General features: G+C 34.8%; 1 protein-coding gene across 1 annotated transcript in view; it reads left to right on the forward strand.

The window, feature by feature from the left end:
* Positions 1–15,335, forward strand: part of LOC150096595 (uncharacterized) — a 140,085-nt gene that overhangs the window by 65,776 nt on the left and 58,974 nt on the right. The window contains exon 3 of the mRNA XM_090408658.1: positions 7,001–7,129. Coding sequence (XP_090264784.1) covers positions 7,001–7,129 — 129 coding nt within the window. The remainder of the gene's footprint in view (positions 1–7,000; positions 7,130–15,335) is intronic.

Below are 15,335 nucleotides of genomic sequence, written 5' to 3' on the forward strand. Positions count from 1 at the left end.
CAGTATTTGAAACACACTCTCCTCCTGTACCTCTAAAACCTTGAACCTACCCTATCCCTCTAGCATTAAAACTGACTCCTCCAGGATGAAATACTCCAATAAAGTGTTCATTGAACAATTCTACTATGTCAGCTGCATCAGTCACTCTATTCCCATTTTTATCCCACAATATCATTCTTCCACAGTCATTTCTCCTCTTACTGGCCACATATCTAAAAAATTCCTTAGGATTTTCTTTGGATCTTAGGGCTAATCTCCTCTCATATTCCAGTTTCATCTTCCTTACCATACTAGTCACTCTTCTGACCTGTGTCTTATACTCTTCATGCATCTTCTCTTCTCCTGTCTCCTTATATCTCTTCCACAGCCTCTTTTTCTCATGCAATTCCTGTTTAATATTGTTTGTCATCCACTTTACTCCAAATTGTGTCCTCTTGTTCACTCGTGGTATACAACTTACCATTGCTGCTAACAAATATTCTTTCATAATTTCCCAGGCACTAATGATATCCTGGCCTTCCAATTCCTCCCTCCATGAAACTTCCCCAAGTTGACGTCTTAGACTATTTTAATCACCTGCCTTATAATTCCATATACGTTCCTGTCTCTTTGATACTCCTGCATGCCTATTCATTTTCCAAGTCAAAACCATATGGTCACTCTCTCCAACTGGTGGGAGAGATGTCAGCTCAGTTATTATCAACTCTTCTGATGCTATAACCAAATCCAAAATTTAGTACAATTATGAAGTTCGGGAATCGGATCCCAAGAATTGAATAGGTGTCTGTTTGTAGTAGTTGTAACATTTTGTTGTTGCAATCTTCACTATCTAGGATGACCGTTGTGTTACCTTTCTCTGCAATGAGTATAATATGCTTATTTTTCTGTAGATTTTTCAATGCTTGGCATTTTCTAATAGTGACATTATCAATTGCGGGTTTTTGCATTGTTAATTGTGAGGATGGCTTCCATACAAAGTAGAGTAGCTAATTCATGTTGAAGGAATGAATTTTCTTTTTTCATTTTTGTGAGTAATAGTTCTTTTGGAATAAGTCTTGGTGACGTAACAAAATTAAAACCTTTATTATGAATATTCTTGTCAACATTAGAAAGGTGATAACTGGATTTGTTAATAATAATCTTATCAGAAGATAGCTGAAACTTAAATTTGTCTGATTTTTGCTGTTCTAACAGTAAAGCTTCAAATTTTCTAATTAATATAACTGTTTTATTCTGAACATTAATTGTTTGTGAGTTGATCATCTCTCTCTCTCTCTCTCTTATATGTTGCCAAATACTGATATCTAAAGTTTGTTCAACAGCAGAAGATAAAGAAACTTTAAGGGCGTACGCAGGTGGTCTGAAAAGTTCTCGACCATAGATGGCAACACTACTGGCAAGATTTTTTTTTCCAAGTTGGTACATCTGTCATAAGCATCCATGTGAAATTGCAAGTCATTCTATCAAGTAGTTTGTTTTATACAGCTGTCTGAAGCAAAAGTGTTATCTGTATCCCTTGAAATGGATAAAATTGAGTATCGAGCAGTTATAAAATTCTTTGTAAAAGAAGGTTTAATGGCAAAGGAAATTCGTTCGAAGTTCATAAAAGTTTATGGGCACTCTTCTCCTTCGTTTTCGACAATTAAGAAATGGGCTACCTAGTGTAAACGTGGCCGTACAAGCCTTGAAGTTCATCCACGTGAAGGACGTCCAAAAAGTGTAACAATACCAGAAATCATTGATCAAGTGCATGATATGGCATGGGATGACTGGCGGGTCAAGTGTGTGAAATTGCTGAGACTATAGGCATTTCAAAAGAACATGTAGGGTATATTTTGCATGAAGAATTGCAAATGAAAAAGCTTTGTGCAAGATGGGTGCTTGCTCACAGCAGATCAAAAATGCACTCACATGAAAATCTCTGAACAGTGCTTGGAGCGTTTTAACAAAAATAAAACTGATTTTGTGCATCGATTTTTTACTCTGGATGAGACTTGGATTTACCATTACACATCAGAATTCAAACAGCAGTCAAAATAGTAGACAGCAGCCAGTTGTTCAGCACCAAAGAAGACATAGTCTGTTCCATCAGCAGGAAAGGTCATGGCATTGGTGTTTTGGGTGCTAAAGGCATTTTGTTTATTAATTATATTGAAAAGGCTAAAACAATAACTGGGGAATATTATTCCGATCTTTTATCCCGATTAGATTAAAAAATTCGTGAGAAAAGACCCCCCAGTTTGCAGAAGGAAAAAATCATCTTTCATCAGGACAATGCACCTGCCCACAAAGGTAAAACACCTTTGTGGGCAGGGAATGGGAAAATTAAGGGATCTGCACTATGAATTGTTGGAACATCCACCCTATTCCCCAGATTTGGCTCCTTGTGTCTTCTATCTCTTCCTAAGACTAAAAATCTTTCTCACTGGTCAGCGTTTTTCTTTGAATCAAGAGGTGATTGCAGCTGTTGAGGGGTATTTTGCATATCTTACTGAGAACCACTACAGGGACAAGATGATGGTGCTAGAACATCACTGGAATAAATGTGTTAGTCTTAAGGGATTTTATGTTAAAAAATAAAAATAATTTTGAAATTATAAATTTTTTCATTGTTAGACCGAGAACTTTTCAGACCATCCTCATATATTTATTCAGTTGACTTCTCATCATACCAGTTTTGCCAATTCTGCTGTCTATTTCCGAATTTAATTTTCCATATTCACTATGCCTAAATAGCTGAAATAGTTTACTTGTTCTATAGGTTCTTCATTCGCTATGCAGTTGATGTTTTCGATGTTTCTGCCTATTTTCATTGTCTTTGTGTTTTTAATGCTGATTTTCATATCAATTTATTACAGCAGTTATTCAATTTTGTGAGGGAATCCTGCAGACTTGTGCTTGATTTGTTTAGGAGTATAATATCATCTGCATAAAGTAAAGAGCTGAGATTAACATCTCCAATTTTGATATCTGGTTTAATATCATTTCCCTTCATAATGTGATTTATATAGATGATGAATAACAGTCGTTATTCATCATCAGCAATGTTGAATAACATTGCTTTTTCTTCAAAATCCCTAAGAAATATATCTGCAAGAATCTGGCTATAGGCAGGTCAAGGGAATAGCCAGTTCAGCTGAACACTCTTTTAGCACCTGTGCTGATATCCCATCAGTCCCTATTGCTGAACTGTCATTCATTTTGTGCAACAGCTCTAATACCTCCTCATCATACACCTGAGTTTCTTCAGAAGAGGTAGCAATGAACTTAATGTTGCATACACCAGGTTGATAGATTTCAGTAAAATGGGCACTCATTAGTTGAACAACCTCTTCTGCATCTGTCACCCTCACACCATCTGCATTCAGAATAGTTATTCTTTCATATTCATTCTTTTTTTTACTTGCAGCATATTGATAGAATACTTGTGGGTTGTCTTTAGCTTGCAGAGCCAGTTTCTTTTCGTACTCAGAGTTAGCTTTCCGTACAACAGTTGTGACTATTCTAGTCTACTGTTTGTAATTTTCATAATGGACATTATCCTTGTGCACACGGTATTTCTTCCACATCATCCTTTTCTTATGAATCTCCTGCTTGATAAGATTACACATCAAATATGACTTTTACCCTATTTATTCTTCGAACTCTTGGGACAATATTCTGATATTTTTATCATTTAAGTATTTTTTAAAATGCTTCCCATGCACTGTCAATACTTTCACCATCCAGGAAACAATACCATTGTGCTGAATTCAGTATACTCCTGAGTTGGTTATAATGTCCTTATTTGTATTTCAGCATGTAACCTATCCTCAATGGAATATTCATAAACTTAGCCACTTCCATTGTGCATATCACATGGTCACTGACTGGAGGCAGAATAGTTACATCTTTAACTGAAACACCCTCTGATACTATAATCAAATCTGATGCTCTTTGAGTTCCTTCTGTCACATTCTGCTTGAGGAAGTTGTCTCGCAAGAGCTCAATAAATTCAGCTTCATTCTTCTTATGAGAGTTTACTGCTACTCAATCAATATTTGGATAATTAAAGTCTCCCATTATGATTAATCTTTTCATGTATATAATGTCTGTTTGGTGATGCATTTCTTCATCACTAGCAACCAATCCACCCGGTTTGTTACAACACCCCATTATGTAATTGATCATGTTAGATTCCACCTCACACCAGATGGCTTCAAATTTACTGCCATGTGAAATACTGTTACTATTACTACAATCATAGGTATCAACACTAACAGGATTCAAGTCATCCAATATCATTAGCAGCACACCTCCCTCCTCTCCTATTCTGTCTATCCTTCCTAAAGATGTGTGATTCTGATAGCCAGGTCTCACTAATGCATACAATCTGAAGGCCCAACATATTGACCGAGGCAGCAAACTCTACACCTTTGTTTCTGATACTCCTAGTATTCGTGCATAGACATAATAATCTTCCTGCATGATTTTTTGTATACTCTTGTCTGCAGTCTACATGACATAGTTTTACAACTTGCGGATCTCTATTCTTCTTTAGTGCCTTATACATGTAGACATCTTTGCACACATTTAATAGGTTTGAACTGAGTGAACACTAAGTTGAGGAGACATCTTTGGACACATATGATAGGTTCGACTGAGTGAACACCTAGTTGAAATCATTCTCTCCTCATAGTCATTTCCATGATGGTGCACATTCCAATCATTAATACAATTATATAACATTGTCGCTCTGGCACTCATATTCTCACCATTCCTCCCATTATAATTTAGTTTCCCTGACTCTCTGTGTTAGGTCTCATACCAGTTATTAGTTTTTCAAGACTCCTGATCATATCAAACACATTCAGGTGTAGGCTGTCCCTCTTATACAAATCTAATCTTCCCTCAAACTCACTCCACACATCCAAAAACTCGCATACATTCCTTCCTCCCTATGTTCATCAAATCGTTTGCCATCATAGCCCTTCTTCTTGATTCATTTTTATCATATGAAGGTAATATACTTACTATTTTCCCTTTCTCACCACTCTTCTCTCTTGCCTTACAATTATGATCTCGTTTACTTTTCTTTTTCTGTTTTTGAATTGCTTGCATTATATTTTTAATTTTTACTCCTGGGAAATAAGTTATAGAAGTTATAAACTGCTCATCAATATCATGTTTTATGATAAATCGCCATAACAAATAATATCCTTCTTTTTTACAAATAGTGTTGCTTACCTGATTTTTGTTTTTTACTGACTTACCTGATTCCATGGTTTTTTTTTTTTTTAATTTTGCTGCTTAATTTTTTTTTCCTCCCTATGTTCATTCAAATGGCTCTCAATTTTTTATAATTCCCACATTGTTTCTCTGATAATCTACTTTAATTTTGCTATTTTGGAGATTAATTCATTTTCAATAACTTCCTCAATATTGTTAACAACCTCCTTATTATAAAATGCAATTTTCTATAGACTCTTTAGAAAAGTGTATCAGTATTATTATAGCTTATAAGCATTGATATACGACGGTTGTTCGATAAGTCCATGCAAAAATGAAGAAAACATTTTTTTTTGGAACAAACATTTTTTATTTTTCAACAATGATGTTCGATTTTTTTGATCCCGTCCATATAGTATTTGTCCAACTCTTCAAAATAGGCAGTTGTTTCGGCAATCACCTCATCATTTGATGAAAATCTCTTTCCTGCCAGCCATTTTTTCATCTTTGGAAACAGATAGTAGTCCGAAGGAGCCAAATCTGGAGAGTGTGTGTGTGTGGGGGGGGGGGGGGTGAAAGGACTTCTTAGTATAAATCGAACAATTTTGCAGTCACAATTGCAGAAGAGTGAGTGGTTGCGTGTCATGGTGAAAAAGAATCTTCTTTTTCACCAAGTGTGGTCATTTTCCTTTATTTCATTATTTAAATGATCCAGTAAAGATGCATAATACATTCCGGTAATTGTTTTGTCCTTTTCCAAGAAGTCTATGAAGACTTCTTGGAATTATGCATGAGCATCCCAGAAGATGGTGGCCATAACTGTTCCTGCTGAAGGGACTGTTTTCACTTTCTTTGGTGCAGATTCCCCGCTTGCAACCCATTGTTTTGACTGCTTCTTAGTCTCCGGCTGGTAGTGATGAATCCATGTTTCGTCCACTGATACGAAATAATGCAAAAATTCCTCTGGATTCCATTGAAACAGCTTCAAGTTGTTCTTGCAACAGTTCACACGTTGATGCTTTTGATTCAGTATAAGCAAACGCGGCACCCATCTTGCGAAATAGTTTTCTCATATGTAAATGTTCATGTAAAATATTATATACGCTGTCATTTGAGATGCCAACAGCCTTAGCAATTTCACACACCTTCACTCTTCTATCATCCATCACCATATCATGGATTTTTTCAATAATTTCTGGAATAGTGACTTCAACAGGACGTCCAGAATGTTCAGTGTCACTTGTGCTCATATGGCCACTTTGAAAGTTACTAAACCACTTATAAATTTCTAATTGAAGGTGCAGACTCACCATAATGTTTATCAAGCTTAGCTTTGGTTTCCTGAGCCATTTTGCCTTTCAAAAAGTAATGTTTAATCACTACATGAAATTCTTTCTCGTCCATTTTTCACAAATCATAGTACTTGATCGATTCAAATGAATGCCAAACACAGAGTAATAGAGCTATCTGACTGAAACTTAGTGCATGATCCTCCAACAGTTGCCAGGACTAAAAATAACCTTGATATGTACTGGTGGCGCCATCTCTTAGACTTTGCACGGACTTATTGAACAGCCCTCTTACAATAAATTAATATATGTTTTTGCATTGGATATTTTCTTTTTTGAAATAAAATTACCAGTCAGATTTTATGATTTTCATGATATGATATTACCTGAATTGTTGACCATTCAGTGAAAATTAAAATATATTTTTGTATGCATTTTTTTATTTCAGGATTTAATATATCTTTATACATATTAAATGTAGGTTAACATTAATATTTTTCTAGGTATGGCCAGATGGATTAGCTCATACACTTCCCAATAACATTAATTTAGATAAAGACAATTGTGGTAGTGGTGATGATGAACAGTTGGAAAGATCTGACTGTGAACAATCAAATGAGAATGAATACAGGGTATGCTGTTTCTATTATGCTTAATTACTGCTTGTGCTGTGTTATAACAGGGATTAATTTAAATGTATTGTATTTAAATGAATAGTTATTTGCTCATTATTTAAATTCTGTTCCTAATTTGAAGACTAATATTTGCATGGAAATGAAAATTATGCTGTTCCATCTATTCTTTGTGCTGTTGAAGGTTAATACAACAGTATTTTCTCTTTCTCTCTCTGGGTTTTCAAGTGACTGGAGTGTGAAAATACCTTTTCACAAAAGGGAGAACAATAATTGTCAACCAAATAGCCACCAGTGTCCTTTGGCATACACTCAAAATTCTCACGCCACCAGTGAAATTCATCAAACAAATAAAGTCAGCCATCTATCAATTCATATGGAACAAAACAAACTGACTTTCCTATTCCAAGCTATGTATTTCTGGAGGATGGAGGACAGAACTTGACCTCCATTGATAACAACATTCTGCACTCGATTTCACTCGATTCCTTAATGCCCTACACAAATAGCACACAAATGCACCACTGAATATATTTTCACCTCTGCCACTAGAGGTCTCTCTCTCTCTCCACAACCTTAAGAATGACAACAGCATACGTGCCAGTGCATCTAACAAACTTCTACCAAGATGCCGTTCGAAGATGGAAGAAGCTGAACCTCCAGCACACAGTGAAGGAGGATCCCTTCCTGAAATCCTCAAGGAACCCATCTTCCACAACACAATGGTAAGAAACCTGACCACTCAGAAAGAGATTTTCTTTCCTCCATGGAGCTGGCAAGGCATGAGGATCTTGGGTGACATTCTCTCTCCGAGCCTCACTTGGTGCTTTCCAGCACACCTTTTGTTCTCCTCCGTTTTCTTTTGATTGTAAGTTGCCGGCCATCGGAAAGTTATTTGAACTCTTTCTGACTGACTTCGGAGATGTTTACACTTAGAGCCTGCAAGCCTTTCTCATACATACAAGTTTCAATAACAATCTTTCTAATGCCATCATGTACAGCTTCGGCGACAAAAACATTGCCTTTGTTTTTAACACTCTAACATATTCTTATTAAAGCAGTATATACAGTTAGTGTCAAAAGAGTTATTTACAAAAACATCTAATACAAACTATACCGAGACAAACAAATTTATTTTTTTACAATATTCACTTGGGACTTAACCTAAGTAAAAAATCGATGTAATGTGCTTTGGAATATTTAATATTAAGCTACAATTGAGTTTTTACACTTTGCTTATAATCGTATTCACTCGGCTCGCTGTTTGACTTCCACTGATCCAAATTAATTCATTTACCCAGATTTATAAGAAAATTACTGATTAGACAATTTTAATGAAAAATAAATAAACAATAGCAATACACTTAAAGTGAATTAAAAATAATCCAAAATAATGATAAAATATTATGTTTTCAGTTTTAATTAAATTTGTAAGGAGGAATACACGAGATCGACCAAAAATCGCTCCGCGATCGATCGGTCAATCGCAATCGACAGGTTGAACATCCCTGCCATATATCATTTATGTATAAATTAAACAATGGTCCCAGCACTGAAGATTGCGGCACATCACTAGTCATTTGTTTTCACCTTGATTCTGCCTCTCCATATACCACTTTTTGATATCTGTCCAGCAGCCACCCTCTTATCCACTTAACCAGTGTCATATCCATCACCATTTGTTCTAATTTGTATAAGAGAGTTCCATGTGGTATTCTGTCAAATGCCTTTGCAAAATCATTGTGTGGCCAATTCCTTTATCCAACTCAGCTGTTACTCTATTATAAAAAGTAAGTAAATTACTAAGCATGACCGACCCTTCGCAGAGCTATGTTGACCCTCATACAGTTATCATATTTTTATCCACCCATTCTTGAATTCTCTTTTTGACCAATTTTTTTAGTACTTTTACTACTACACCTGAGATATTGATTGGTCTATAATTTGCTACAGCAATCTTAGAACTTCTCTTATACAAAGGAATTATTTAGCCCTCTTTCTACTCCTTTCAAACTCTACCAGAGCTAAGACTTTAATTAATGAGCCTAGTCAAAGGCATTGCTAGTTCCCTTGCACATTCTCGCAAAACCCTAGCTGATATCCCATCTAATCTTACAGCTGTATTTACATTGAGATTCTGCAATATCTTAAGAACCTCAATTCATCCACCTCTTGCAGAATGGTCACTTAGTCATCATCATCATCCATATCAAGGATTTAGGCCTAGAGTGGCCTGTTCCGGCTTTTGAAGTCAGTCATCATTGAATCTTTTAAGAGAATGTTCTGGTTTTCTTTTTCCTAATGGCTTGTACTTGAAGGCTTGCTTTGGTAATCTTTCTATTTTTATTCTTTGAACATGTTCCATCCATTTATGTTTATATTTTTTAATTTTTTCTATTACTGATTCATGGTTTAATTCTTTCATAATTTCTTCATTTCTTTTGTGATCAAATAGAGTATACTTTGCAGTTTTTCTCATAAACTTTATTTCTGCTGTTATTAATCTTTGTTTGTCTTTTTGTTTTATTGTCCATATTTCACTTCCATACAATAGGATTGTATGGAAGTGAAATATGTATACTTTTAGTCTGGTTTGTTTTTAAACTAGGTTTGGTTTAAATACAGAGTTAATTACACCTGTTACTTTTAAATATTTTGCAATTTTTAGCTTTATATCTTTTTCATTTTCATATGTGATCATACATCCTAGGTAGTTAAATGAATTCACCTGTTCTAAGATCTTGTTATCTATTACTATTTTAGTTCTTACTGGATCTTATCCTTTAAAGGTCATAGTTTTTGATTTTTCTGTTGATATTATCATACCATAATCTTTGGCTATCTCATTTAGATCTAAATAGCTTTCTGTAAGTTATCTTCAGAATCTGTAATTATTATTTGGTTGTCGGCAAAAAGGAGAGTGTTTAAGTTCACAGTAGGAGTAAGTTTAATACCTTGATGGAAATTTTTATTCCATTTTATTATTATTTCATTTAGGTAAATATTAAAAAGAGTTGCTGAGAGGGAACATTCCTGTCGAACCCCTTGGTTTATCTCTCTCGTATATGATAGCTCATGATTTAATCTTATTTGTATTTGATTATTTTCATATATACTTATGATAGCTTTTAGGATATTATTTGGTATTTGTCTTTCTTTTAATATGTTAAATAAAATGCTTCTTTTAACTTTGTAAATGCTTTTTCAAAGTCAATAAATGCAATATGTGTTTCTAAATTGTATTCTCTTCTTTTTTCTGTTGTTAATTTTAGGCAAAAAGCTGGGTCTATACATGATCATCCTTTTCTAAATCCATTCTGTACTTCTAAAATAAAGTTTTTAGAATATTTCATTAGTTTGCTATTTAAAATTCTGCTATATATTTTGTAACAGGAATTTAGTATACTTATACCTCTATAGTTTTTATGGTCATCTCTACTACCTTTTTTTAAAGATAGGAATCAGAATTGCTTTTTTTCCATTCTATCGGGAGATTACCAGTTGAATAGACTTGATTTAAAAATAATAGGAGTCTTTCTTTGAATCTTGTTCCTGCATATTTATATAGTTCTGAACCTAGCTTATCTTCTCCAGGTGATTTTCCGTTTCTTGTTTCTTTCAGGCTGATTTTTAATTCTTCTTTAGTTATTTCCTTTTCATTTTCATTAAATGTTTGCCAGTTGTCTTTTTTAAAATATTTATCTGTCCACAATTCTGTGTAGAAATTTAGAAATTCTTCTACTTTCAGTTTAGTGATTAATTTTATATTTTCTTTAGGATCCGCATTTAAGTGTTTCAAAATCTTATATACATTGGGTCTTATTATATATATATATATCATGTTCTAAATTAGATACAAATTTGTTCCATGATTCTCTGTCTTTTTCTAACTTCTCTTTTAGCTATAACTCTTATTCTTTTATATTCTATTCCATCTTCTAATCTTTTACTGCATAACCATTTATGATAGGCTTCTTTTTTTCATTTTGATTATTTCTTTGATTGTATCATCCCATATCTTCAGTTTTTTCCTTTTATTGAATTTTTGGTCTTTCCTAAGCTTTCATTTGCTGCTGCATTTACTATCGTTTTTATATTAAGCCATTCTGTTTCTATTTCTTCATTTTGTTTTATTTTATCTAGATATTGCTTAATTCTTTGTTTTTAGAATATACACATATAGCCATATACAATGGCTATATGTGTATATTCTAAATATACACATATAGCCATTGTATATTTGTGTCATTTAATAGTCTAGTTTTATAAACAAATGTTTTAAATTTTCTTTCTGTTCTTGTTACTTGTAGCCATTTAGGTGGTAATCTTAATTTTATTTTAACGAGGAAGTGGTCACTGCTTATTTCATATCCTCTGTGAACTCTAACATCTGACGAAAACTTTGATGTCTTTTCATTTAAGATAAAATAATTCATTATTTTTAGGTTATTATAAACTACAAAGTCAATCAATTTTTTCCATTCCTGTTTAGAGTATGTTCTCCATATATTCCTATATTATTATTAATTTTCGTGTTTCCAGTTCTTGCATTTAAGTCTCCTGCTAAAATTACATAATCGTTTTTATTTATTTTATTATATATATTTTGTAGCTGATTATAAAATTCAATGTTATCCTGTTCTCTTCCTTCTTCTGGGGCATATAAACCAATTATTGTTAAATAACCTCTATCTATTTTTATTCTAGCTTCTATTATTCTTTCATTTCATAATTTATAATGTTTTAACTGTTTTGAAAGGGAGTTATGAATCCAAATCCAAATCTTTGGTCTCTGTCAACTCCACTGTATATCACATTAAAATTTTCTCATGGTTCCTTTTAATTTCTTTTTTGTTTCAGTGATTACTGCTATTTTAAAATTTCTTTCATTTAATATTTGGTCTAATTCTATTTCTTTATATGCTATTCCTCTTACATTCCAGTTTGCTATATGTATTATATTTTGTCGTTTCCATTTTCGTTTTACCTTTTCCGTTCCAGGGTCATTTTCCGTAGATTCATTACGATTATCTTTTTCTGTCAGCTTAAAAGTAGAATTATGTTTTCCATGTCAGGTGACTAGCCTGACAATGGATAGTTCAGTGGTAGGGCTGCTACCTTAAGGCTTCTGAACTAGCCTTCTTCCAAATTTAAACCCATAGGAAGAATAGGATATATTGAAAGGGAAAGAGTAGATTATAGTAGAATAGAGGAGAATTATAGTAAAGGTTTATAGAGGGGGACATAGTTATAAGACCAGGAATTGAAAGACCCCATGGCCCTTAAGTACTCTAATAGCATAAGGGTCATAAAATAAGAAGAGTTGGCTGATAAGGCCTTATAGGAAAGATTAAAGTGAGTGGATCTTCCTCAAAGTAGAAGAAGAAGAGGATTGATCCAGCTAGGGGACCATGGGAGTGCCACTTCCCTTACAATCAAGATGATTGTCCCTTTTGGCCCTGTTGGTCCATGAGTCCTTATTCAGTATATTCGCACCACCATACCACACACACACACACACACACACACACACACACACACACACATACATATATGGTGGGCTCCCCTATCCGCTACCCAGGGGACGTGCTCTCTAGGGGTCCCCTGAAAGATGATCACTCAGTAACTCAACTATATTATCTGCTTCTGTCGCCTCATGACCATAATCACTCATTAAGGTTAATCTTCCAAAGTCATTATTCCTCTTACTTGGCACGTAATGAAAGAACTCTTTGGGATTTCCTTTGGCCTGCTCAGCTAGATTCTTTTCATAATCTGATTTTGTCTTCCTTGTCATGTTGGTCAACTTTCTTGTTTAAGTTTTGTATTGTTTGTGAGTTTGCTGGTCACCTTTCTCTTTATGTACCCTCCTCAGCATTTTCTTCTTCTGCAGCTGGTGCTTAATGATATTACTCATCCATCTGACTCGTGCCCAATTAACCCTCCTTACCCTAGGTATACAATTTAATACTGCTTCCTCTAGATGGCCCTTAACTATATCCCATGCACTACTGACATCCTTACCCTGCAGTGTTTTAAGCCATGGTACAGATTTAAGCTTCTTCCTAATGCCGTAATCACCTGCCTTGTAGTTCCACCCCTTTTTGATAGAATATTCCTCATGTTTTGCAGTTTCCTAAGTCAAGGCTGCATGGTCACTTTCACCAATTGGAGGCAATGTTGTCACTTTGGTTATGGATAGCTCTTCTCATCCTATGACCAGGTCCCACCCCTAGTCTTCTCCATCACATGTTGCCTTAAGTAATTATCTCTCAGTAGGTGTATAAATTCCATTTCCTTCCTATTATTGATCTTTCTTCCTTCCAGTCTATATCACCATAATTGAAGTCCCCCATAATAATCACTAGACCTGTACTCATTCTACTAATTTGCAAATGCAAGTCTTCCAGATTGTCTGTGTAACTCCCTGGCCTATAGCAACAACCAACTGTATTTTTTATATAACGAAACCTGTGGTGAATTCATCACTAAAAAAAACACATGTACTAACCACAGTAATGACTATTTAATTCGTAAATATTTCATCCTAAGTATTATCTTGGGACATCATCAGTACAGTAATTCAAACAATACTAGGAATAACATACAGTTAGGGTGCATGATTACAATGGAATCTCAACATGCACGCAGTAACATGCTATAGAAGTAAATTAAATATAACTGTAAAAAAAAAAAAAGTATATATATATATATATATATATGGGGTGCTTAAGGGTCAAAGCTGTATAACTGAGAGGAGACCTCCACATAGCCTTTAAAGGAATGCGGAGAACCGACCAGGGCTTCTGACCTAATGTCCAATCCTCACCTTCTTGTGGTGCACCCTGTTGGGTATCTACTTTGATACTGAACGAACGAGGATGGGCTGGCAAATTGGGATTTAGCCGACCAAATTGTATTCTTATTGGTTAAACCAAAATAAAAAATGATGGTACAACATGACAAAATTTCATGCCGGCTGGGGCGTCGCCCGGTTAAACAAGGCCCCCGTTGTTTTCGCCAGGGAACCAGGGCGAACAGCGAAAAGTCAGCTACTGGAACAAATCTGAAAACAAACCCCAACTCAACATCACCAGAGTTAAAGATCGGTACTATCAACGTAAGAAGCCTGAATGGCAAAGAATGGAGCTAGCTGAGGAATTAGATAAGTACCAGATCGACATAATAGGGGTGACCGAAACAAAAAAGACAAAAACAGGCGAGATCTTCCTGAGCAATAAATACAAAATGTTATATTCAGGCAATGACAATCAAGGAAAAGAAGGAGTAGCCATAGTATTCAACACAAAATACGAGGCTAATCTTCTTGAATGGCAGTCAGTCTCAAGTAGAGTAATGTGGGCAAATATGAGAATGGGGAACTGGACAATGAGACTTATTTGTGCCTATGGTCCCACAGAAGGGTCTACTAAGGTAGAAGTGGAGGAATTTTTTGAGGCTTTAGAAAAAGCAACTGACACAATGAAAAAGGAAAAGTTGGTCCTTGTTGGGGATCTAAATAGTAGAGTAGGAAATGATTGTGAGACATACAAAAATATTTTGGGAAAATTTGGAGAAAAGAGCAAAGCTAATAATAATGGCAAATATCTGTTGGATTTCTGCTCAGGACATGGATTGGTTATTACTAACACCATGTTCCAACATAAAAATGTGCACAAATTCACATGGAGAGAAGAGGCTAGGAATAAGAAAAGTCTCATTGACTATGTTATTGTTGATAGTGATGTTTTCTCCCTGGTGCAGGACACCAGAGTGTACAGAGGATTTGAAATTGGAAGTGATCACTATTTAGTCTTGAGCAGGATAAAATTGAATTTCATATTGAAAAGAATAACATGTAAGAAAGTTTTAAAGCGAATAAAAGTTGAGCAGCTCTCAGATGTGAACTGTAGACTAAAATACAGAAATATTATTGAAAAGAAAATGAAAGAGTTTGAGAACAGGAATCAAACCTTGGAGATTCAGTGGCAAACTCTGAAGGAAACATTAATTGATTCTGCCAGAGAGGCATGTGGTGAGGTTGTGTGCAAGGATAAAAAAATCAGAACTCCCTGGTGGACACAGGAAGTTAAAGAGGCAGTGAAGGAAAAGAAGAAAGCATATCAAAAGTTCCTGGCAAATAAGTCAGCTTTTACTCTTACAGAATACAGAGACAAATGTAAGAAAGCTAAACAGTGTGTAAAAC

Source organism: Typopeltis vanoorti, chromosome 18 (assembly GCF_054136105.1).
Source record: "Typopeltis vanoorti isolate ZY-2024b chromosome 18, IOZ_Tvanoo_1.0, whole genome shotgun sequence".
In the NCBI taxonomy this organism is placed as follows: domain Eukaryota; kingdom Metazoa; phylum Arthropoda; class Arachnida; order Uropygi; family Thelyphonidae; genus Typopeltis; species Typopeltis vanoorti.